We start from the raw sequence: 27479 nt of genomic DNA on the forward strand, positions 1-27479 counted from the left end.
AGAGGAGGGAGGTACCGGCCCCGCGCCCCGCTGGGAATCGGCCTTCGCCGTTGCGATTGGGCGCCCAGTGGTGTGGGCTGAGAATCGTGTGTGCGGAGGCCGCCGGGCGGGGGCGCTCGGCAGGCCTCGGGCGGCTTCGAAAGCCTAGCAGCCGCAGCTGCCGACCTCTGGGGCCTGGATTTACCTCACAAAAGGTTTTTAGTTTTGTGGGGATTTTGTTGTTGTTGTTGTTGTTGTTGTTGTTGTTTTACTCTGGGCTGGACATTTCTAAGATTTTAAATTTAAACTAATTTGCCACGTCCTTTAATCTCGAAAGACCTGACATTTTATTTTTCCTCTTGAAAATACTTAAGCTTCTGTCCCTCACTGGGAATCAAATGTCCCTTAATACTAGTAGAAATAAGTAATAATGACAATAATTATCTTTTTTTAAAAAATTAATTAATTAATTAATTTTTGGCTGTGTTGGGTCTTCGTTTCTGTGCGAGGGCTTTCTCTAGTTGCGGCGAGAGGGGGCCACTCTTCATCGTGGTGCACGGGCCTCTCACTACCGCGGCCTCTCTTGTTGGGAGCACAGGCTCCAGACGCGCAGGCTCAGTAGTTGTGGCTCACGGGCCCAGTGGCTCCGCGGCATGTGGGATCTTCCCAGACCAGGGCTCGAACCCGTGTCCCCTGCATTGGCAGGCGGATTCTCAACCACTGCGCCACCAGGGAAGCCCTGACAATAATTATCTTATTAACAAGAATAGCAACCACCAATAGCGTTTACTATATGCCAGGCTCTGACCTAAACTCCTTATACATAGTCGTCTTCTCTTTCCAACAACCCAAGTAGGTGGGCACGATTATTACTTCCCATCTAATAGATGAAGAAACTGAGGCACAGACAAGTAATATGTGCAAGGCCACACAGAAGGAAAGTGGGAAGTCTGGATCCAAATCTAAGTTGTCAGCCTTTAAACCCTGTGATCTCACCTAAACAATTGTTACAGTGGCTCATAATGGGGTTGTGTTTCATATTTCATTCTGTATTTTATATTCTAAACCTATAGCAAGTGTAAGCCCATCCAGGCAGGTATCCAGAAGATTTGGGGGATTTTTGTGATGCAGTGTCACTGCCCTCCAGCCAAAGACCACTAGGAACACATCTGTAGTTGAACAAGTTGGGTTTTTTTCTTGTTGCTGCTAGGAAAATGCACACCTTGGGAAACAGTGGGGCATCTCAGTAAGAGGGTGTTAGAAAGATTTATTCTAGGATTGGGCTTTGGTTGGGTGATTTGGGGGCGGGTTCAAGGAAGCAGGGCTTTGCTCTGGGTTCGGTGGTGTTAGGAAGCCAGGGTTAACACTAAAGCCCAGCTGTGAGTGCCGGGCCAGCTCCTGGATATATATTTTTTTAATATAGATTTATTTATTTTTTTATTTATGGCTGCATTGGGTCTTCATTGCTGCGTGCGGGCTCTTCTCTAGTTGCGGTGAGCAGGGGCTACTCCTCGTTGTGGTGCGCAGGCTTCTCATTGCAGTGGCTTGTCTTGTTGAGGAGCACGGGCTCTAGGCACACGGGCTTCAGTAGTTGTGGCTCTCAGGTTCAGTAGTTGTGGCTTGCGGGCTCTAGAGCGTAGGCTCAGTAGTTGTGGTGCATGGGCTTAGTTGCTCTGTGGCATGTGGGATCTTCCTGGACCAGGGCTTGAACCCGTGTCCCCTGCACTGGCAGGTGGATTCTTAACCACTGCGCCACCAGGGAAGCCCCAGCTCCTGGATATCAAGGCATGCTTTTCTCTTTCTCGAGAGAATAGTGTATTCCAAGCCATCCACATCCTCATCCCTAAGGAGAAATATTAAGGAGACTCTGAAGGCTCTGCATCAGTAATGGAATGTCATATGTATATAAAAGTGTGACTTATAAGTGATAAATTAGGGCAGGAATTCTTAATTTGGGGGTACATGAACTTGGGGAAAAATTGCAACTTTATTTTCACTAACGTCTAACTGAACTTTAGCATTTCTTTCAATTATAGTGTAAGTAACAAACCACAGTAGTATCAGCAGCACCTGTGACTTTGTCATCCATAGAAAGCACAGTATTTTCATATCATGTTACAGTCACGGCAGATTTCTTGAAATATCGTTTCTGCTCATTACCACTTCACAAGTACAGTGATTATTAGCACTCTCGTATTATTTAATGCATAAAGAAGACACATTTCTATAATTTTGTTTTTGAAAATGTTTTGACAATGATTTCAATAGAATTGGAGTCTTTTGTAATCCCATATAGTTTATGTTATGCGTCTTAAAAAACATAGTTGGTAGAAGGAGTTTGTCCATAGGGATCCATGGCACCAAAAGAAAACATAAAGAGGACCTGGTTTAGTACAAGATACTAAGCAGCGACTAAGAATTTGGCAGCTGCTTCCAAATTGGAGTAATGTATCAAAGGATAGAAAACCAGAGATGGAATCAGATCACTTACTACACGTCCTCTCACTTTACCAGGGAGGGAACTGAGCTACTGAAAGGTTAAGGGACTTGCCCAAAGTGTCACAGCTATTCCATGGTAAAAACCAGGATGAAAAGTTTTTAGAAAGCATGTAAAAACCCTCCACTCTGATAGGCACTGGGGATTCCATAGTTAGCAACATGCCTCCTGCCTTCAACAAGCTTGTTGGGGTGACGGCCAAGAAACCAAATTATGATGCAATACGAGAAGTACTGTAAAAGAAAAACATATACAGTATTATGGGACCTTGGAGACAGTAGTCAGTAGTTCTGGAAAAAAGACAGTGGAAAACTTCAGAGAAGAGGCATCAATTAGCTGGGGTCTTGAAAGATGAATTGATGTTTGCTGGTGGTAGGGAAGTCATTCCAGGTAGAGGAAATGGCATGATCAGCAGCACAGAGTCGTAAAACATTGATTTTGGCAAGAAGTTCTTGTTCTCACAGAGTATAGAGAGGAATGCTAGTGGAAAGTTGATATTTTGAGATTTGAGAAAGAATGGAACTAGATTGTGAAAAGAGTTGAACGCAATTCTAAGGAGTCTGGACTTTAGCTTGGAGGAAATGAGGTGTCCCTGAAAGATTTTAAGTTGAAGAGTGATAAGGTTGGATTATTGCTCTGAAAAGTTAACTCCAGCTGCAGTGTGGAGGATGGAAGAGACTGCAGACAGGGAGACCAGTTAGAAGGCTATGGATAGATCCACTTGTCTTTCCCATATACCTCATAATATTTGTAGTACACAAAGAATGTAAGCAACATTAAGAGATCTAGGAATAAAGACGCAGACGTAGAGAATGGACTTGAGGACACGGGGAGGGGGAAGGGTAAGCTGGGAGGAAGTGAGAGAGTGGCATGGACATATATACACTACCAAATGTAAAATAGATAACTAGTGGGAAGCAGCCGCATAGCACAGGGAGATCAGCTCGGTGCTTTGTGTCCACCTAGAGGGGTGGGATAGGGAGGGTGGGAGGGAGACGCAAGAGAGAGGAGATATGGGGACATACGTATATGTATAGCTGATTCACTTTGTTCTAAAGCAGAAACTAACACACCATTGTAAAGCAATTATACTCCAATAAAGATGTTAAAAAAAAAAAAGAAAAAAAAGTGTTACTCATGACTCAAAAAAAAAAAAAAGAGATCTATGAAACCTTCCTTTTTCAGGGGTTCTGGAATTAGCACAACAATCATAATGGCACTTGAGTCTCATCCAAACAGTGTAATAACATAGATTGTGACCTCAAATGTTTAATTTATGTATTTCAGAGTACTTCATTGTGAGGAAAATGAGTCATTCCCCAAAGACATCAGTTACTGGTGTCCCAAAATCAGATAGTCCACACTTGGGAAAAGGTCACAAAGTACATTTGTCAAATACTGTAAAGACAAAGGGAAAACAACAGTAAGTAGCCATCTTTCGCCTTGTATCATCTTCCACAACTGAACAGTTTCCGTATGGTATTTACCCAGCTAACATCAAACACTTCTTGTTTGAAGAATTTGTAAATTAGAGGTTTTTTGTGTGTTTTAAAATTACTTGTGAATTGAATAATAATTATTATAATTATAGTATTTCATAATTGACAAAGCATGTTAACACACATCTCTTTGATCCTGACACAACCCTGTGATGCAGTCTTGTTATTACATTTTATAAGTGAGGAAGTAGCAACTGGAAGAAGGTAAATGATTTGCAGAAGGTTAAACAGCTAATAAATGGCATCAGCTAGTATTCAAGGGTTTGTTTCCATACTTCAGGCCTTTTCTACTCTACATCTTGTAGTCTGCACTTTGCCAGTCAACAGTGGCATTATACAGGAGTACCTACCTCTCTTTGTAGCCCTATGAGGGGTAATGATGGGGTTGGGGGGGGCAGTTCTTGGAGAGTGAGATCCCTATTATCTGCCAGTGCTGGGACATGATCCAAAGTAGAATAATGCTGTGACCTGACTGGGATGAGCCTGGTTCAAACAAAGATCAGAGAAGGGAGTTTCTTTTTCTAGGGCATGGTCATCTGCTCCCAGAAGAAAATTGGGCCTACTGTAACTTCAACTATTCTACATTCTATTTTCTTAGCACTTGAACTAGTTGGACAGTGTTTTTAAGAACTATAATGGAATCATTTTAGGTCATGGATGTTTTTAGAAAGCACATTTTTTTGACGATAAAGTTTTAGCCAGGATTTTTTTTAATCTCAAGGGAAATATTCTCAAGCATTTCATATCCTCATTCTGACTAGATTCTGCAGATGACCAGTTCTAATTACCACATCCAAATGTTCCTCATTAGGTCAGTCTTAGGGTGGAGGATGGGGAGATGCAAGAGGAGGAAGCATAAATTCAGAGTTCCCCAAGACTTTAGGAAAATGAAAACTACTTCACAAATCTTAAGCTCTTTTTTTTCCTCTCAGAAATAATAAAGATATTTCAGCTCACACGATACAGAGAGTGTGGTTATCTCATCTCGACAAATCAATGTTTCAACTCCTTAAGCGTACAATTTGTGCAGCGGTATGTATTTTGCTTTTTGTTTGCTCTGACAGATATAATTACTTATCAAGGTAAAAGGTGTGTTAAATAAAGAAAGAATATATAACCTTTTAAAATCTCTTCTATTTGAATATAATAATATTGCATGGAATTATGGGATTTCTTCTTTGGTTGACCCTAAATGAATATTTCTGGATTTACTTTTAACACGGGTAACTACTGTGTCTTTTTCTGAAACCAATATGATTTTTTAAAAAATCTATTTCTTATTTGAAGATGTGAGACAGTGATCTTCCAGCACTAAAAATCTCTGAATTAAAAGTGCCTTTGCCTTCCACCCAGCAATTTCACTTGTAGGAATCCATTCTACAATCTATGTACAGTTTCATTGCAGTATTGTTTGTAACAGCAAAGAAAGTAAACCTTATAATGTCCATCGATAGGATACTGGTTAAATAAATGTTGGTGCTTTCATACTGTTAAGGCTTGCAGCCTTGCATATGATTCTGCAATAGAAAGATAGCTAAAATATCTCATTAGTGAAAAGGCAAGTGCAGAACATTATGAATAATATAGTCCTATTTGAATAAAAACAAACAAACGAACAAAAAGGTGCACATCCCCCACTCCCCAAAGAAACAACTCTGGCAACGCTGGCAGGGTATTAAGCCTTCTTTCATATAGTACTAAATATTCTCCTAATAAAATCACCTGTGATTACAGTAATCTATAATTAGTAATAGTCACATTAAGCGAATTTTAGCAGCTCTGAAAAAAATGATAAACTCTGAGAAATGTGTACACTTTTTCACCGTCTGACCCACAGACCCATTGCTTTATTTATTTTTAAAATTTATTTATTTTTTTAAATTTTTTTTCCCTCTTGCGTCTCCCTCCCTCCCACCCTCCCTATCCCACCCTTCTAGCTGGTCACAAACCACCGAGCTGATCTCCCTGTGCTATGCAACTGCTTCCCACTAGCCAGCTATTTTACATTAGGTAGCGTATATATGTCTATATATACACTACCACTCTCTCACTTTGTCCCAGCTTACCCTTCCCCCTCCCCGTGTCCTCAAGTCCATTCTCTAGTAGGTCTGCGTCTTTATTCCCATCTTGCCCCTAGGTTCTTCATGACCATTTTCTTTTTTTTTTTTAGATTCCATATATATGTGTTAGCATATGGTATTTGTTTTTCTCTTTCTGACTTACTTCACTCTGTATGACAGACTCTAGGTCCATCCACCTCACTACAAATAATTCAATTTTGTTCCCTTTTATGGCTGAGTAATATTCTATTGTATATATGTGCCACATCTTCTTTATCCATTCATCTGTTGATGGACATTTAGGTTGCTTCCATGTCCTGGCTATTGTAAATAGAGCTGCAATGAACATTGTGGTACATGACTCTTTTTTTAATCAGTCATCAATTTTATACACATCAGTGTATACATGTCAATACCAATCGCCCAGTTCAGCACACCACCATCCCCACCCCACTGTGGTTTTCGCCCCTTGGTGTCCATACGTTTGTTCTCTACATCTGTGTCTCAACTGCTGCCCTGCAAACCGGTTCATCTGTACCATTTTTCTAGGTTCCACATACATGCGTTAATATACAATATTTGTTTTTCTCTTTCTGACTTACTTCACTCTGTATGACAGTCTCTAGATCCATCCACGTCTCAACAAATGACTCAATTTCGTTCCTTTTCATGGCTGAGTAATAGTCCATTGGATATATGTACCACACCTTCTTTATCCATTCGTCTGTCGATGGGCATTTAGGTTGCTTCCATGACCTGGCTATTGTAAATAGTGCTGCAATGAACATTGGGGTGCATGTGTCTTTTTGAATTACGGTTTTCTCTGGGTATATGCCCAGTAGTGAGATTGCTGGATCATATGGTAATTCTACTTTTAATTTTTTAAGGAACCTCCATATTGTTCTCCATAGTGGCTGTATCAATTTACATTCCCACCAACAGTGTGAGAGGGTTCCCTTTTCTCCACACCCTCTCCAGCATTTGTTGTTTGTAGATTTTCTGATGATGCCCATTCTAACTGGTGTGAGGTGATACCTCATTGTAGTTTTGATTTGCATTTCTCTAATAATTAGTGATGTTGAGCATCTTTTCATGTGCTTCTTGGCCATCTGTATGTCTTCTTTGGAGAAATGTCTATTTAGGTCTTCTGCCCATTTTTGGATTGGGTTGTTTGTTTCTTTAATATTGAGCTGCATGAGCTGTTTATATATTTTGGAGATTAATCCTTTGTCTGTTGATTCGTTTGCAAATATTTTCTCCCATTCTGAGGGTTGTCTTTTCGTCTTGTTTATGGTTTCGTTTGCTGTGCAAAAGCTTTGAAGTTTCATTAGGTCCCATCTGTTTATTTTTGTTTTTCTTTCCATTACTCTAGGAGGTGGATCAAAAAAGATCTTGCTGTGATTTATGTCAAAGAGTGTTCTTCCTATGTTTTCCTCTAAGAGTTTTATAGTGTCCGGACATGACTCTTTTTGAATTATGGTTTTCTCAGGGTATATGCCCAGTAGTGGGATTGCTGGGTCGTATGGCAGTTCTATTTTTAGTTTTTTAAGGAACCTCCATACTGTTCTCCATAGTGGCTGTATCAATTTACCCCACCAACAGTGCAAGAGGGTTCCCTTTTCTCCACACCCTCTCCAGCATTTATTGTTTGCAGATTTTTTGATGATGGCCATTCTGCCCAGTGTGAGATGATACCTCATTGTAGTTTTGATTTGCATTTCTCTAATGATTAATGATGTTGAGCATTCTTTCATGTGTCTGTTGGCAATCTGTATGTCTTCTTTGGAGAAATGTCTATTTAGGTCTTCTGCCCATTTTTGGATTGGGTTGTTTGTTTTTTTGATATTGAGCTGCATGAGCTGCTTGTAAATTTGGAGATTAATCCTTTGTCAGTTACTTCATTTGCAAATATTTTCTCCCATTCTGAGGGTTGTCTTTTCGTCTTGTTTATGGTTTCCTTTGCTGTGCAAAAGCTTTGAAGTTTCATTAGGTCCCATTTGTTTATTTTTGTTTTTATTTCCATCTCTCTAGGAGGTGGGTCAAAAAGGATCTTGCTGTGATGTATGTCATAGAGTGTTCTGCCTATGTTTTCCTCTAAGAGTTTTATAGTGTCTGGCCTTACATTTAGGTCTTTAATCCATTTTGAGTTTATTTTTGTGTATGGTGTTAGGCAGTGTTCTAATTTCATTCTTTTACATGTAGCTGTCCAGTTTTCCCAGCACCACTTATTGAAGAGACTGTCTTTTCTCCATTGTATATTCTTGCCTCCTTTATCAAAGATAAGGTGACCACATGTGCGTGGGTTTATCTCTGGGCTTTCTATCCTGTTCCATTGATCTATATTTCTGTTTTTGTGCCAGTACCATACTTTCTTGATTACTGTAGCTTTGTAGTATAGCCTGAAGTCAGGGAGCCTGATTCCTCCAGCTCCGTTTTTCTGGTGTACTGTCACTTTGCCATGCCCCCTCTGTTATTTTCAATAGATTGTGCCTGGGCAGGGTACCGCATTCCATTTATAGCCCCATCATCTATTTCAGGAACATCATGTGACACATGAAATTTTGAAGAAAGTGAGCCCTTTAGAGGCTGAGCTTGTTAAAGATCCTTGCATGAAGTGTAAAGTTAGATTCAGGTAATGTTTTTATGCTGATTTATTTCAAGCAGTACTTCGTTAATGTGAAGGAATCTTAGAAATTTATTTTCTTAAGTCCTCATATGTAATTACAAAGTAAATGTGTTGTTCTTATTTACATTTATTATGTGAAGAAACTGAGGCATGACTCTTGGGCCAAAAGTTGCCTTGAGAGTAGCTCTCATCTCTCATGATGTGTTCAGTCTGACACACATATGAGAATAACTGTGAGCACACATGCCAAAGTGTGGCTCTTTCATACTCTGTGATCCGTTTCATTATCAGTTCTTTTTATGCTCTGGTATAGCCTTTACCCTGCATGCAAAAAACTATGTGAATGATCTTAAGTACAAGGAGGAGAAGTAACAGCCCCAAACCTGATGCCAAATGACTAATTTTGGTCTTTATTTCAGATTTAGTGGCGAAACATTTCCACCTTTCATCGTGTTTAAAATTTTTCTTCATACTGAAGGCCTTGGTTACAAGTATTTCAGTGGAAAAAGTTTATTAAAGCCATCAAGTGAGGTGATGTTTCATGATGTAAAGTTTGTGTTAATTTAGCTTCTTAACATCTATGCGGTATCTGAATTGCATTCAAAGTGTACAGACTACGTTATTTCACCATTAAACAGCCCAGCAGGCAGGTAGTATTTTTTTAAGCATCATGTTTCAAAGTGTCTCTGCTTATTAGCTAAAAAAATATTTGGAATGAATTTCTTATATAAGGCCCTAAAAAATACCCATCAGTTTTCTTTGTATGAAAATTTTGGTTTGTTAATAATGAATTACAGTGGCCTATTGGTCAGGGCTTTTTAATTATGCAGAACATTTGATGCAATTTTGTTTTAATGGTATTTTATCATTGTTTCTTTGATTCTGGTAGCATGTTTAGAAAAAGTGTGCTAGAGTATTGAAAAGGAACTTTTAAAATGTTTATCCTTTTTTACATGAGTTCTCATACTTTTAACTTTCATGAATATTCATCATAATTGTGTCTACAGCATAGGACTCACCTGAGGATCTTATTAAAATGCAGTTTTTGATTCAGTAAATCTGGGACGGGTCCTGAGATTCTGCATTTCTACCCAGCTTCCAGCAGCTGCCACTGCTGCTGATGCATGTACCACATTTTTAATAGTGAGGATCTACAGCATAGGTTTTATTCCTTTGACCCTTATATATGACTATAGTTGAGAAAAATGTGTACATTCTCATATTTAGCCTTTTATAAACCACATATCAAAGGTTGTTTTCTTGTAGCCTTCTGGAAATATCTTACATGAAAAGTATGACCCACCTGAAATCATCAGTAATGGCATGTATTCAGGATAGAAGACCACACAACCTGGCAGTTTCTGACCAGATCCAGCATGTGCAGCATTTATTCTCTGAAGAATATTAGAAAAGGAAAAAAGACTGCTTTTCTATGTCTTCTCAGGCAATATCAGAGAAAATTTAGCTTGGTTTCAGAAATGTATCAAAAGGACTAGTGGTTTCATGTGGAATATGGTGTTTCAGAAACATTAATATTTGTTCATTTATATAGAATGACTTCAAATGGGAAAGTAGATGTTTATTCTCCATTCCAGAGATAAATTCATGCCACATTTATCTACAGAGTAAGCTTATAGTTGTCCCTATAAAATATCATCAACTTTTGTTTTTCTGAGGTTATATAATGGGGCTTTTTTAGGAACTGAAATTTTCCCAAGACAGCTAATGGCAGACCCTGCTATGCCCAGGCTGGAGCAAATGAGAACCTTAGAGGCCATGACTGAAAAGCACTGTGTATATATCCAATGCATTAAAATGCTGTATAATAACTTAAATTTTATTTTAATTACAAAGTAACTGTTAAAAAAGGGAAATAGCACAGAGATTTTTTTTAAAAGGAAAATATGCCTTTATGCCTTTCTTCTTTGTGCTGCAACTTTCATTCACCTTGGGTGATCACTGTTAATAGTTTCTTGTGTATCCTTCATTTTTTTCCATAAAAATACACATATTATTGCACATATTTTTCCATAAAAATATTTTTTTATTTAAATATATTTTTAAATTTTTCATTCTTATTTTTAAAATGTGATTATACTATTCAGCTTGAGTTTTTCACTAAACATTATAAGGGGTTTTAAATGATCAGAACATACCCAACTTGGAGAGAACAGTTTAGGATTCCTTTTTCCTTTAGTTCAGGTTCAAAACAAACTCTGGCAATACTTGGATTCATAGTTATAGAAAGCCTGTAGAAATGGAAATTTTCTCACTTTAAGTTCACTCAACTTTTTTGCTCTTTGAATGTAGACACTGTGTCTTTAGCAAACTGATACAACTTTACTAAGTTTATTTATTTCTCCATGTGAAAGAAATAAGTCAGTTGTAGTCCATTCAGATGTTTAATCTAAGTTCATTTATGAAGGAGGGGAGTTTCACCAATTCTTTTTTGTTCCATCTTTTCCCTCGTTCTTATATCCAATTCTAGTTTCATTTCCTTATCATTTTCCAACAGAATTTCTCGTGTATTTACAAACACACACACACACACACACACACAGAAGCAAAAACAAGTGAAAGGATGTAGAATAGCCTGAACAACTTTGGAGAAGAAGAACGAAATTAGGCTATTTACACTACCTGATTCCAAGACTTAAAATGCTATAGTAGAGGGCAGACAGCAGAAGCAAGAAGAACTACAATCCTGCAGCCTGTGGAACAAAAACCACATTCACAGAAAGATAGACAAGATGAAAAGGCAGAGGGCTATGTACCAGATGAAGGAACAAGATAAAAACCCAGAAAAACAACTAAATGAAATGGAGATAGGCAATCTTCTGGAAAAAGAATTCAGAATAATGATAGTGAAGACGATCCAGGACCTACGAAAAAGAGTGGAGGCAAAGATCGAGAAGATGCAAGAAATGTTTAACAAAGATCTAGAAGAATTAAAGAACAAACAACCAGAGATGAACAATACAATACCTGAAATGAAAACTACACTAGAAAGAATCAATAGCAGAATAACTGAGGCAGAAGAACGGATAAGTGACCTGGAAGACAGAATGGTGGAATTCACTGCTGCGGAACAGAATAAAGAAAAAAGAATGAAAAGAAATGAAGACAGCCTAAGAGACATCAGGGACAACATTGAACACAACAACATTCGCATTATAGGGATCCCAGAAGGAGAAGAGAGAAAGAAAGGACCCGAGAAAATATTTGAAGAGATTATAGTTGAAAACTTCCGTAACATGGGAAAAGAAATAGCCACCCAAGTCCAGGAAGCTCAGAGAGTCCCATACAGGATAAACCCAAGGAGAAACACGCCGAGACACGTAGTAATCAAATTGGCAAAAATTAGAGACAAAGAAAAATTATTGAAAGCAGCAAGGGAAAAACGACAAATAACATACAAGGGAACTCCCATAAGGTTAACAGCTGATTTCTCAGCAGAAACTCTACAAGCCAGAAGGGAGTGGCATGATATATACTTCAAGTGATGAAAGGGAAGAACCTACAACCAAGATTACTCTACCCGGCAAGGATCTCATTCAGATTCGATGGAGAAATCAAAAGCTTTACAGACAAGCAAAAGCTAAGAGAATTCAGCACCACCAAACCAGCTCTACAACAAATGCTAAAGGAACTTCTCTAAGTGGGAAACACAAGAGAAGAAAAGGACCTACAAAAACAAACCCATAACAATTAAGAAAATGGTCATAGGAACATACATATCGATAATTACCTTAAAGGTGAATGGATTAAATACTCCAACCAAAAGACACAGGCTTGCTGAATGGGTACGAAAACAAGACCCATATATATGCTGTCTACAAGAGACCCACTTCAGACCTAGGGACACATACAGACTGAAAGTGAGGGGATGGAAAAAGATATTCCATGCAAATGGAAATCAAAAGAAAGCTGGAGTAGCAATACTCGTATCAGATAAAATAGACTTTAAAATAAAGACTGCTACAAGAGATAAGGAGGGACACTACATAATGATCAAGGGATCAATCCAAGAAGAAGATATAACAATTATAAATATATATGCACCCAACATAGGAACACCTCAATACATAAGGCAACTGCTAACAGCTATAAAACAGGAAATCGACAGTAACACAATAACAGTAGGGGGCTTTAACACCTCACTTACACCAATGGACAGATCATCCAAACAGAAAATTAATAAGGAAACACAAGCTTTAAATGACACAATAGACCAGATAGATTTAATTGATATTTATAGGACATTCCATCCAAAAACAGCAGATTACACTTTCTTCTCAGTGTGCACAGAACATTCCCCAGGACAGATCACATCTTGGGTCACAAATCAAGCCTCAGTAAATTTAAGAAAATTGAAATCATATCAAGCATCTTTTCTGACCAAAACGCTATGAGATTAGAAATCAATTACAGGGAAAAAACCATAGAAAACACAAACACATGGAGACTAAATAATATGTTACTAAATAACCAAGAGATCACTGAAGAAATCAAAGAGGAAATCAAAAAATACCTAGAGACAAATGACAATGAAAACACGACGATCCAAAACCTATGAGATGCAGCAAAAGCAGTTCTAAGAGGGAAGTTTATAGCTATACAAGCCTACCTCAAGAAAGAAGAAAAGTCTCAAATAAACAATCTAACCTTACACCTAAAGGAACTAGAGAAAGAAGAACAAACAAAACCCAAAGTTAGCAGAAGGAAAGAAATCATAAAGATCAGAGCAGAAATAAATGAAACAGAAACAAAGAAATCAATAGCAAAGATCAATAAAACTAAGAGCTGGTTCTTTGAGAAGATAAACAAAATTGATAAACCTTTAGCCAGACTCATCAAGAAAAAGAGGGAGAGGACTCAAATCAATAAAATTAGAAATGAAAAAGGAGAAGTTACAACAGACACCGCAGAAATACAAAGCATCCTAAGAGACTACTACAAGCAACTTTATGCCAATAAAATGGACAACCTGGAAGAAATGGACAAATTCTTAGACAGGTATAACCTTCCAAGACTGAACCAGGAAGAAATAGAAAATATGAACAGACCAATCACAAATAATGAGATTGAAACTGTGGTTAAAAATCTTCCAACAAACAAAAGTCCAGGACCAGTTGGCTTCACAGGTGAATTCTATCAAACATTTAGAGAAGAGCTAACACCCATCCTTCTCAAACTCTTCCAGAAAATTGCAGAGGAAGGAACACTCCCAAACTCATTCTATGAAGCCACCATCACCCTGATACCAAAACCAGACAAAGATACTACAATAAAAGAAAATTACAGACCAATATCACTGATGAATATAGATGCAAATATCCTCAACAAAATACTAGCAAACAGAATCCAACAACACATTAAAAGGATCATACACCATGATCAAGTGGGATTTATCCCAGGGATGCAAGGATTCTTCAATATACACAAATCAATCAATGTGATACATCATATTAACAAACTGAAGAAGAAAAACCATATGATCAACTCAATAGATGCAGAAAAAGCTTCTGACAAAATTCAACACCCATTTATGATAAAAACTCTCCAGAGAGTGGGCATAGAGGGAACCTACCTCAACATAATAAAGGCCATATATGACAAACCCACAGCAAACATCATTCTCAATGGTGAAAAACTGAAAGCATTTCCTCTAAGATGAGGAACAAGACAAGGATGTCCACTCTCACCACTATTATTCAACATAGTTTTGGAAGTCCTAGCCATGGCAATCAGAGAAGAAAAAGAAATAAAAGGAATCCAAATTGGAAAAGAAGAAGTAAAACTGTCACTGTTTGCAGATGACATGATACTATATGTAGAAAATCCTAACGATGCCACCAGAAAACTACTAGAGCTAATCAATGAATTTGGTAAAGTTGCAGGATACAAAATTAATGCACAGAAATCCCTTGCATTCCTATACACTAATGATGAAAAATCTGAAAGTGAAATTAAGAAAACACTCCCATATACCATTGCAACAAAAAGAATAAAATACCTAGGAATAAACCTACCTAGGGAGACAAAAGACCTGTATGCAGAAAACTATAAGACACTGATGAAAGAAATTAAAGATGATACCAACAGATGGAGAGATATTTACCACGTTCTTGGATTGGAAGAATCAATACTGTGAAAATGGCTATACTACCCAAAGCAATCTACAGATTCAATGCAATCCCTATCAAATTACCAATGACATTTATTGCAGAACTAGAACAAAGAATCTTAAAATTTGTATGGAGACACAAAAGACCCCGAATAGCCAAAGCAGTCTTGAAGGAAAAAAAACGGAGCTGGAGGAATCAGACTGCCTGACTTCAGAGTATACTAGAAAGCTACAGTAATCAAGACAATATTGTACTGGCACAAAAACAGAAATATAGATCAATGGAACAGGATAGAAAGCCCAGAGATAAACCCACGCACCTATGGTCAACTAATCTATGACAAAGGAGGCAAGGATATACAATGGAAAAAAAGACAGTCTCTTCAATAAGTGGTGCTGGGAAAACTGGACAGCTACATGTAAAAGAATGAAATTAGAACACTCCCTAACACCATACACAAAAATAAACTCAAAATGGATTAGAGACCTAAATGTAAGACCGGGCACTATAAAACTCTTAGAGGAAAACACAGGAAGAACACTCTGACATAAATCACAGCAAGATTTTTTTTTTTAATTTTATTTATTTATTTATTTATTTTTGACTGTGTTGGGTCTTTGTTTCTGTGCGAGGGCTTTCTCTAGTTGCGGCAACTGGGGGCCACTCTTCATCACGGTGCACGGGCCTCTCACTATCGCGGCCTCTCTTGTTGCAGAGCACAGGCTCCAGACGCGCAGGCTCAGTAGTTGTGGCTCACGGGCCCAGTTGCTCCGCGGCATGTGGGACCTTCCCAGACCAGGGCTCAAACCCGTGTCTCCTGCGTTGGCAGGCAGACTCTCAACCACTGCGCCACCAGGGAAGCCCAAGATATTTTTTGATCCACCTCCTACAGTAATGGAAATAAAAACAAAAATAAACAAATGGGACCTAATGAAACTTAAAAGCTTTTGCACAGCAAAGGAAACCATAAACAAGACGAAAAGACAACCCTCAGAATGGGAGAAAATATTTGCAAACGAATCAACGGACAAAGGATTAATCTCCAAAATATATAAACAGCTCATGCAGCTCAGTCTTATAAAAATAAACAACCCAATCCAAAAATGGGCAGAAGACCTAAACAGACATTTCTCCAAAGAAGACATACAGATGGCCAAGAAGCACATGAAAAGCTGCTCAACATCACTAATTATTAGAGAAATGCAAATCAAAACTACAATGAGGTATCACCTCACACCAGTTAGAATGGCCATCATCAGAAAATCTACAAACAATAAATGCTGGAGAGGGTGTGGAGAAAAGGGAACCCTCTTGCACTGTTGGTGGGAATGTACATTGATACAGCCACTATGGAAAACAGTATGGAGGTTCCTTAAAAAACTAAAAATAGAATTACCATATGACCCAACAATCCCACTACTGGGCATATACCCAGAGAAAACCGTAATTCAAAAAGACACATGCACCCCAATGTCCACTGCAGCACTATTTACAATAGTCAGGTCATGGAAGCAACCTAAGTTGCTTCGTCCCATCGACAGACGAATGGATAAAGATGTGGTACATATATACAGTGGAATATTAGCCATAAAAAGGAATGAAATTGGGTCATTTGTAGAGATGAGGATGCATCTAGAGACTGTCATACAGAGTGAGATAAGTCAGAAAGAGAAAAACAAATATTGTATATTAACGCATATATGTGGAACCTAGAGAATGGTACAGATGAACCAGTTTGCAGAGCAGAAATTGAGACACAGAAGTAGAGAAAAAACGTATGGACACCAAGGGGGGAAAGCGGCTGGGGGTGGGGGTGGTGGGGTGAATTGGGAGATTGGGATTGACATAGATACACTAATATGTATAAAATTGATGACTAATAAGAAAAAAAATACATAAAAGTTGAGTGGAAATATAAAGAAAAAAAAAACGCTATAGTAATCCCAAAGGTGTAGTGATGGCAAAAAGGCAAACATGTAGATCAATGAAATAGAACAGACAGTTCAGAAATAGACCCACACATATATGATCAGTTGCTTTTCATCAAAGGTGTGAAGGCAGTCTAAATGGTGCTAGAACAATTGGATAGCCATGTGTATAAAAAAGAGATCTCAATTCAGTTACCTACTTCGATGATCTATTTTCAGAGCTATGCTCATTTAAGGAGGGTTGTCACTATCGTAGTCCACCAACTATACTTAGAATATTCTAAAGCCTTGCTACTGAAAGTGTGGTCTGCAAAGATAAAAATAAAAAAAATCTTTCTAAAACAAAAAATTTTTTTAAATAAATAAAAAATAAAATAAAGTGTAGTCTGCAGACCTGCAGCAATGGCATCCCCTGGAGCTTATTAGAAATGCAGGCTCTCAGGCCCCACCTCACACCCACTAAATTAGCCTATGCATTTTAACCAGACCCCCAGATGATCCTAGGCACAATATAGTCTGACAAGCACTGTCCTAAAGGTGCCCTCCCCCATGACCTGGACACCTCTGGGTAATTGACAATTCTTAAACATTAACATCCAGTAATTGTTATTTTAAATTGAAGATCCCTGTTCTTTTTGAGGATTGGGCATTTATGTAAAAAGGAAAAACATTATTATTAATAATAGCTGCCCTTATTGAGCACTATCAAGTATGATGTTAAACATTTAATGTGCATTATCATTTAATTCTCATAAACTCTAGAATGTAGATTCTGTTATTGTCTTCATTTTAAAAAGACTAAGTAACTTGCCTAAGGTCTCACAACTACAAAGTGAAGGAACTGACATCAAGACCCAGTGAGCGTGACTCCAGAGCCCATGCTCTTAACCACTTCTGTGTCAGGAACCCTGCTAAATACATTCTCTTATATGGCCCCCTGATAACTCTGATGAGGTACATGTCATTCCCATTTTGCCTGTGTGGAAGCTGGAACTTGGAGAGGCTCGTCCGGGCCAGAACTGAGACTTCACTTCTCCATATTTCCGCTTGACAAGCCTAACTGTAGATCTTGGCCAGCAGGTAGCCGCAGGGCTGTGGGGGACTGATGCTGGCTATCAGGGGAGGAGTCAAGTTTAGAGATGCCCCCCTCTGACCCTTTGAGTTGCCCACCAAGAATGGAACCTGCCTCTTGAATCCTAGTCTGATTGGCTGCTCTCCTGGAATCGTTGCCTAGTTTTCACCCTTCCCTTTCTCCTGGGGCTGGGCTCTTTATTCCAATCCCTTCCTATCCAGAAAGACTTTCCTGAATCTGGCCATACACGGCAAATGTCTGAGAAAGAACATCTTGACCACTGGAGGGCAAACTTTTTTCAAACCCCTGTCACAAGTGGGCAACAAGCCTGCCCTGTACTGCCAGGCGTGGGGTTTTTTTGGCTGAGAGCCTGGGATGGGCTTGACACACCTGAGCCACACAGCTGAGGCACTGTATGCATAAGGAAACTGGGGCTTGGAGAGATTGGTGGTGGTGGCTGAGTGGAGTAGAGTAGGAACTGACAAGAAATACCTTTTCTAAGTAACTTGAGCTAGTAAAATATATCTAAAGAAATTCTCAAGGCAGAAATTATATGGTTTTCAGACCTGTTCAGCCTACAACTATTTGCTTTTACCTTTAGTGTCACTGTGGGGATGGTTAATTAGAACCCACAGGAAATAAATTGCAAGAAAGCATAATGGAGATATGTGCCAATACTGCCTTTTCTTTAGATGCATAGTGTTTAAAGAAACTAATGAAACGGAAAGCCAAAATGATCTGCCTAAAGGAAGGTTCCATCACATTTTTAGTAAACTGTTTCTGTCCCTTCGATTTAGTGCATTAGGAATCAAACTACAACCATTTGAATATTTTCTTTCACTTTCCCTATGTGTCTGTGTTCTAAGCTTTGGAATTTAAATAAAGAAATAAATAGGAAATATTCTGGATAACAAAAGTGAGAATTGGAATAAGAAGTACATTAAGGCTTGCTATTATTTTGCGTGTTAAGTAAAAACAGAGAATCCGAGTTTTAGTCCTGTCTATGTCTAAGACCACTATTCTATGGTCTTATATCAGCATTAAAACACAGAGTTCCCATACTTTCACAGTATCACATTCTGAGATACAAAGGAAAAAAGAAACTGATCTGGAATCAAATGATGCTTGAATTTTCATCTATGCCAGTCTCCCTTCACATAAGCATAACCTTTGTGGCCAGAAGCACAGATATGTAATACAAATATGTATTAGAATAGTCAGCACATATTTACGGGGGGTGGGAAGGAGGGTGGGGAAGCACTTAATTCTCTATTCACAGTCTATGTATAGCTCTTAGCACAAGGATAGGTATACGTGGAAGGGTATGGTGCAAATACAGCCAGACTGGATTCGAGCCTCCATGTTTTCTGTGATTCTTCTGTCTCTGCCCTCTCAGGTGCTTTCCTTGAGTAGAAAATGTTGACATTTGTGAGAGAAAAAAAAACCTTTGTTTGCTACTCTTTTGCTACTGAGAAAAGCCTAAAGGAGAGGGAGGTCTCAGCCCTCTGAAATGTACATGTTTTCGTTTGAGGGCGAGATATTAACAACCACATAAAAGAGAGCTGGCCCTAGTACCTTTCATTGCGGTTCCTAGGGCAACCTGTTTAATAACCAGATAAGCTTTCTCTGCATTCACAGCATGAATAACCTTAGAGGTTTGTTTTGTTTTTTAAAGGAAAATAATGTTTTTTCAGGGGGAAAAACTTTTTTTTTTTTTTTAAAACCTGTTGTCCTCTGAGGATTGTGGACTCAGCTACTCCTCTAGCTACATTTTAAAACTATTTAGATATGGTTATGGAAACAAATTTTAAGTGGTTTAAAAATCTATATAATCTTTTCTTTGTAAATACAGTCTTTTATTGAATAGCAAGCTACTAGAAGAAAGGAACAATATTTGATGTATTTGTCTCAAAAAATATGTAAAGTGTGTGCTGATAGTTATTGCTATTATACTACTATTTTAAAAGTATTTTTTTCCTCTTTATAGGCTGTGGTTGATGCTTGCAAAATAATAGGGAAAAAGAAATTTTATCATCAAATTATGGAAGATGAACGTCTTTTCCAGAAGTTCAGAATAACTGATGAAATAGATATTGTCACCCTGAAAGATTACATGCAAGTAAGGAATTTAGATTTGGATATTGAAAACAAACAACAAAATAAGCCTTGTGACCCTATCCTCCAGGAAGAAAGAATCATGTATCAGTTTACTGTGGTGAAATACACACAATATAAAATGTACCATTTTAAAGTGTACAATTCAGTGGCATTAAGTACCTTCACAGTGTTGTGCAAACATCACTACCGTCTAGTTTAAGAACATTTTTGTCACCCCGAAGGAAACCTCACATCCATTAAGCAGTCACTCCCCATTCCTCTGTCACTCCAGCCCCTATCAGCCACTAATCTGCTTTCTGTCTCTCTGAATTTGCCTGTTCTGGATGTTTCATATTAATGTAATCATATAATATGTGGCTTTTTGTGTCTGGGGAGTGATAGGTAAGGAATGTAGGGTGTTTTTCGGGGGTGATGGAAACGTTTTGGAATTAGTAGTGATAGATATTGTGAATTTACTAAAAAAAAACCAAAACACTGAATTTTATACTTTAAAATGGTAAATTTTATATTATGTGAACTTTATCTCAATAAAAAAATCAAAAATAAATACATGGTGCTAAAAAGAGTACATGACGGGGATTTGACCTAGTAATGAAGGGGTCTATTATTGTTTCGATGCTTTCTGCTACAAGGAACAGAATATCCCCAACCACAAGAGGCTTAAACAATAAAGGACATTGTCCCATGTTAGGGAGCCCCTGGACAGGTCCGTCCTGGGATAGCTAGTGTCGCAGCTCAAGGACATCAGGGTTGTTTGTCAGCTTCTCTACAGTCCTCTCAGCTTCCTTCACATAGTAACAAGATGACTATCACATTCTCAACTACATTCAAAGGCAGGAAGAAGAGGACTCAGCATCATTTTCTCTAAATCTCAAGAAAAAAAATCTTTCCCAGAAGCCCCCAACAGACTTCCTCTCAGGTCCCATTTGTCAGAACTGGATCACATGCTCCCCCTAAACCAATCACTGTAAAGGGAAATGGGATCGTTTCCCATGTGACTTAGAACAATCATGGTTCATGTGCTGGGGCCTTCCTTCCCAGAGCATATGTCTGTTCCATATGTGAAAAAAAAATCGGGGCTCCATAAGTAAGGGAGAAGAGGGAAGTGGGTGATAGGCAGGCAATCAACAATGTGTCACAGCCTCGGTCTGCGGCTGAACGGGTGGTGCACCTCAGGCAAAGGCTCTGTGGCAGGACAAACTGCAGGGCATGAAAGCAGGTTTGTGGGCCTGAAGGGAGAGCACGGAAGGTGTGGTATGCAGTCAGGCTAGAGGGCTGGTGAGAGATCATGATGCAGGGCTTTTGACCATAGTAAGGTGTTTATTTTTTTCCTTGATTCTGTGTGCAATGAGAAGCTGGTGCAGTGTTTCGGGAAATGAGGTGACCTAATCTAATATGTGAAGAGATCCGTCTGGCTGCAGTGTATTATAGATAAGGGATTAGAAGACAGCAAGAGCCTCCTTCTAGTTTGGAGATTCCTGCAATATTTTAGGAGAGATGGTGGTATCTTGGTTTAGGGCTGTGAGGCTGGAGATGCAAGAGGTAACTAGAGAATAAAAGCAGTGGGCCTTCGGGACAGAGAGGTAAGCTAAAGGAAAGTGTCCAACATGGCTTCTAGGTTTCTGGTTTGCATAACTGGTTGGACAGCAGTGCTGAATCAGGGAACTTAAACTAGATACCTGAATAGTAATAATAGCAAATGCTGGTGTAATAACAACTCCTTTTATTCTCATAACAACCCTAAGAAGTAGGTACTATTATTACCCCTGCTTTATAAGTTCTAAAGAAACAAGGTATCCCAAAATTCTAGCTCATAATAATAATAATAATATATGGCCTTAACTGTTCACCTAGTTGCTTGCATGTGAAACATGAAATTAACATGGTGCTTTAGAGACTCCCAATTGTGTTATCTTTCTTTTGGAGCATTAACCTAGAAGATTCAGGGACTGAACCAAGAAATAAGTAGAGCTTGGGGATGTCAGCTATCTTTGCTAAGGACATGGGTGGCATACTTCCAGATTGTCCCTATGCCAAGGATTGGTGTCATAGAAAGAAGTTCCCAGATAGACATATTGGAAGAGAGAGATCTGATGATTGCTGACGTTTATTGGGCCCTTTATGGACACAGCATTGTTTTTAGCTCTTTAAATGCATATTATCTCCTTTTATCTCCAAGTTTGTAAATTATGTGACCCTTTAAGAGATGAGAAAAATGGAGCTTAATGAGATTTTTAAAAACTTACTCAAGGTCGTATAGCTAATAGGTGCAGAGCAGATCATTGACAGTTCTGAGATGTTTACCCATTTTACCATTCCACTGTCGGGAAAAAAAATATACAGGCAGTCCTCACTTTGCATGGTAGTGCAGGGCCATAAAAAGGACCGTGCAAGCTGAAACCATGCAGAGCAAACTTAATCATCAATGGGAAAAATCGTGATTGTTCCGTGCCTTTAAAAAATCTTATCAAAACATTAAAAACTCTCTTACTCTCTGTTATAAATATATAGGAAAATGGAAAAAGCAAAACATTTATTTAGTACACTATAATTTAAAACATTAGAAACATTCAGAATTTAAAATGTTTTATTTCTTTGTAAAAAGCTTATCAACTGTGAATATACTAGAAACTATTGAATTATATACTTTAAATGGGTGAATTATATGAGATGTGAATCTCAATAAATCTGTAAAAAAATCGTTTTATCAAGAGTCGTTTAAACAGTGCTTACCTTCTTGTTCTCATATAATTTACAACAAGGAGTGAGCATCTTCTCTATGCCCTGGCAAATTGTCATACTCTTTTCTAAGTTTGGATCACCCGCCAACATTTTATCCTTGTACTTTTATTGGCCGCACCACGCAGCTTGCAGGATCTTAGTTCCCTCACCAGGGATCAAACCCAGGCCCCTGGGAGTAAGGGCACCGAGTCATAACCATCGGACCGCCAAGGAATTCCCTATCCTTTGTACTTTGAATGTTATGAAATGTTTCAGAGCTCCTTTATTATGAAGTTTCTTTTTTGCCAACATTACTTCCTCTGAGAAAACTTTACCCTTTTCAGCAGTGCCATTTTCCCCATTTATGTTGGTAAGTTCACCTTCACCGAATTCCTCTAGCAGCCTCTCTGCAGTGTCTTGAATGATGGCAGTGTCAGCATCCCCATGGTCACCTATTTCTTCTAGAACTCTGTTTACATTTGATTTGAATTTCACTTCCAGCTTTACCACTTTTTGTTTCTTTGTTTGACCTTTCCCTCTTTTGATTATCTTTATTTGTAAAATGTCACATGGATTTATCACTGGGAGACAAAGAGGTAACACAATTACACTCTTTGCTGTCTGTGAGTGAACTAAAAAGCAGATCTACAGTGACCAATCACTGACACACTTCGAAAGAACTGATGTGATTTGTCATCTACCACCATGCACATCTGTTATTTATGTAGTAATCTATGGACTGAAGAGCTAGCAGCAGAGTTTGTACTTTATGCATTTAACTCAGTTATACTGTGGTAACTGAAATTTGAACTGTGTTATTGAAGGACTGAGCTTATTTGACGAAATGGTGGTGATTGACTGAAATTCGTGCGTGCCTAAATGATACAAAGGGAGCACTGCCTGTACGTGTGTGAGTGCGAGAGCGCAAGAGGGAGAGAGAGAGTGTACGTGTGTTATACCCTAAATGCCAGGATTGTAGCTCCTCCTGCCCTATTCCTATCTCTTAAATGAACATTTATAAGGTTGAATTGATTATATATATTTACATTTTTAAATTCCTAATTTGATATTTTAAATTTAAAAAACAAAAGTGGGATTTCTACAGATACTCCAAATGAAAATAGTGAAATTTGCCACTTAGCCCCAGAGGTGAACTAATTATTTCTAAAAAGGTTTGTACAAATGTCCTTTCAATGCAAGCATGTCATGAACAAGCATTGCCAGGTGTGTAGATCACATAGCTATTTTCAACTTTCAGGCCCATCCTGAGTTTAATTTATCTGAGTTATATTTGCCTTAAAGATTTAGTGTTTATGCATTAAATAAATATTTAATGAGCGTGGTACTATGTGCATGATACTGTGTGACAAGGATCCTGCCTTGTCACAGTAGGGGAGCTAAAACATACACAGATAGCTAGAACATCAAGTAGTCAGTAATAAGAGTCATAGAAGAGAGATACCAATACAGTTCAGAGACGGGATCAAGGAATGCTTTTGCATGAAGTAACATTTGAGTGGATCCTTGGGAAATGTGTCTAAAAACATTCGAGAGCACCACAGCCAATCATGCTTAGTTGTTTTTTCCATATAGTATTCCAGTCTTCTGGATGAGATCCCTGCATCTTCTGGTGGCAGAAATAACTATTGGCGAAGATTAAATCTCGAAAACATTCCCAGGACAATGATAATGTATGACATAGTTGATTATGCAGAGTCTGGAATAATCTCAAACCGTCTAAAAAAAGAAATGAAGTATCTAGTACAAAGACCAAAGACAGAAGAGATGCGTCAGCACCAGCTACGGATTGTTTCTCAAGTTAGGTAAAAAGTGATCCTTCACTGGGGTTACAATACTAGGGGCATTTCTGGAAATGTTCACATTCTGCCAAATAGCTCACGAAAAATAATAACAGAGCATATGGAGAAAAAGGGGTTGGGGCAGATTGCTCAAGACTTATGCAACTTTGCAAACAGAGCACTAACAAAAAGGACAATTGGTACCTGGGAAGATACCTTGTACCACCAGACAGGCCACCACAGCAAATATAAAAAATGTACAATAGAGTGAAAATGCTGGCGACTCTTTCATTAGAGCAGGTAGTGGGCACCGAAGACAGTGCAGATGGAAGTGGAGCCCTGGGCCAATGTGGTGGCCTTTTAAGTGGACATGAGAGGCAGTGTGACCTGCCAAGAACCATGAACCACTCAAGGCAGGGAGTAGGGAAGAGGGCAGTAAGGGTGGATTGCGTGTGTGTGCGGGGGAGTGCCTCTCTGGGGAGAGAGCCCTAGGTGCCGGTGCTCATTCTTGTTTTCATGAATGCAGCCAAAAGGGCTCCCTTTGCCCATGCTGCACAGAGGAGAACTTTTTCCTTTTCCCCTGAAGGTTATAATTCTAGTCTTGATATTCTGGCTCCCTTTGCAGAGGATAAATTGCATATAAATTACAGTGACATTATTCCCTTCTTTACCAATAACATGTGCGCCATTTCACATTATAAAAGAACATGTTGTAGCAAAATAGACTGTGTTATGATTTGAAACAACATGGACAGACCATGACTGCACCAATTATCTTTCTTTTTTCTTTCCATTACCAAGTCTCACCTAGCCCACCTTATTTACAAATTAAGCTTTTTTCTTAAGAAAAAAAAAGAGATTATAAGACTGAAGAGGACCTGTTCGTAGTCTATTTCACACAGTCATATTTGAAATGAAAAATACTCCTTTAGTACATGAAAAGACACTGGTGACCCACTGTCAGGCAAACACACTGGTTGTTTTTTTTTCAGGAGTAGAGATGAGTGGGTGCTGACCCAATAACATAATTTAGCCCATTTATTTTATGATCAAGGCTATACATTTGCCAGACAGATGGCCTAGTGTAGGGCGCAGTCTGTCATCATGAAATAGATTTTCTCTAACTCATCCGTCTAAGCACTGAATATGGAACTTAACCCTGTTACCACCAAGGTCAAATAAATGATGTAATTTTCTCTGCCACCATATATAACTGTAGGCTCCCTGCTATTTAGACTCATGCTACTGATTATCCTAGAATGAGTCACTTAAAGAACCAAATAAGTAGCCAAATTCTAAATCAACTGAAGAGGGAAAAGTACTTTCTTAAAGGCTCCTTTGAAGGCAGTTCAAAGTTTGTGATCTCCCAGAAGCAAACCCTGAGGTAAGTAATTGAGTATGAGTAGTTTATTTGGGAGGTGATCTCAGGAACCACTGATGAGAGGGGGTAGAGAAGTGAAACAGGGAAGAGCAGGCAGCCAAAACAGTGTATGTTAGCAAGCAGGTTGTCACTGTGGGTAACTGGAGCTTAATCTCTCCTGGGAATGTCCTAGCCAGTGTAGAACACACAACTCAAGTTACCCCACAGAGGGGAAGGGAGTTGGGATATTTATACACCAACACCCATCAGTCACTGGTTAAGGGTAGCTTAGGAGGGGAGGTATTAATTCTGGGGCCCTTTCCCTGCACATGGGCTCTTGTTTTCATAAGAAAGCTCTCAGGCTAAGTGAGGCCAGTGTGCACTATGGCCAAGGGGACTATGAGCATGGCACCAACTGTGTCTGGTCCCAACACTGATCAAAACAACTTGTCTCAGCCATTATGAAATTTAATACTTTTTGGTGTTAGTATATAGTATATCTTTTCAAAAGATTCAAATGGCTACTACACAGTATTTTCCAGGAAGACTGATTTTAAATTGATATAACATTTTATAATTTTCATTATTATTGTTGTAAACATCATCTATACACCTTCATAAGTGGCAAAGAACTATGCTATGTAACTCAAGCAGAAATGACAACTTTGGCCTAAAAACTTATGTGCAGTATTGCTCCAAGCACAGGTTTAGGATATATTTACCAGAGGATGCTTTAATAAAATTTGGAACTTGCTTATTTTGTACAATTTTTCTGTCTATACTACAAATATTTTCTAGGTGCCCTTCATCCTTATCAAGTCTTCAACCTTTATATCGGCCCTACCAACAGCAAAGTCAAATTAAACATCTGGGTCGTCGATCCCAGCAAGCTCAAATGAAAGTTGAAAAAATGAAAAAAGCTTATAAGATGGCTAAAGAAAAAATTGCTTCTGCAGGGACTGTAAGTTTAACTTGTACTGAATTCATTGTTTTGGACAATATTCAAACTGTAAGTAATTCTACTTCCTTAAGTAGAATTTTCCTAATCTACAAGTTCAAGGATGAAACACATACATTTGGTATATACCTTGGGTAGTATAAAGCTACATTCCTCTTGGTAACGCATATTTTAAAAATTCTTAAACAATATGAGTAGCTAGTCTGATAAATACCAGCCATTTTGACTCCACATCAGCATGAGTTGGCAAAAACCCTATTGTTTCTGTATATTGGCACTGTTGATTCAGCACATCACTAATGGTGCTTTTCTCAAAGTGGAAGTCATTTCTATTTACACTTATTAAGAGCTGTAGTGTGGAAAGTCGGCTTCAGTATAGTACATTGCAGGAATATTTACAATGAACATGTATTCATGTTTTACTTTGTAATTTTTAAAAAATCTGCTATATATTTTTTTTGAGATGAGGCTAAGTGTGAACAGTCAAATATAAAAAACATAAAATAGTAAAAACCAAATATAAAACACTTCCCGCTTTTATTTATAATTCTACCTAGGAACCGAAAATGGACACACCAGGTACAAAGCAAAAAGAGACGATGGTCTTCTCCACCCCATTCTTTGACATTGTAAAAGTTAATGAACTCATGTCAGATGACGAATTGGAAAAAGAGGAAAAGGAATTATTTGCCTGGTGTCAAGACTTGTATATTAATAATTCTCCATCACGTTAA

The 27479-nt window shown here is 38.4% G+C and overlaps 1 protein-coding gene across 1 annotated transcript; it reads left to right on the forward strand.

Moving 5' to 3' along the window:
• The first annotated feature begins 107 nt into the window (after positions 1-107).
• CXHXorf58 (chromosome X CXorf58 homolog) lies at positions 108-27479 on the forward strand. The gene is made up of 9 exons (XM_059911724.1): positions 108-194; positions 3764-3899; positions 4908-5007; positions 8573-8667; positions 9081-9192; positions 19777-19908; positions 24222-24451; positions 26586-26748; positions 27303-27479. Exons 2-9 carry the CDS (start codon positions 3784-3786, stop codon positions 27477-27479), a joined length of 1125 nt encoding a protein of 374 aa, XP_059767707.1. The 5' UTR covers positions 108-194; positions 3764-3783.

This window comes from Balaenoptera ricei, chromosome X (assembly GCF_028023285.1).
Source record: "Balaenoptera ricei isolate mBalRic1 chromosome X, mBalRic1.hap2, whole genome shotgun sequence".
NCBI classification, from domain to species: Eukaryota; Metazoa; Chordata; class Mammalia; order Artiodactyla; family Balaenopteridae; genus Balaenoptera; species Balaenoptera ricei.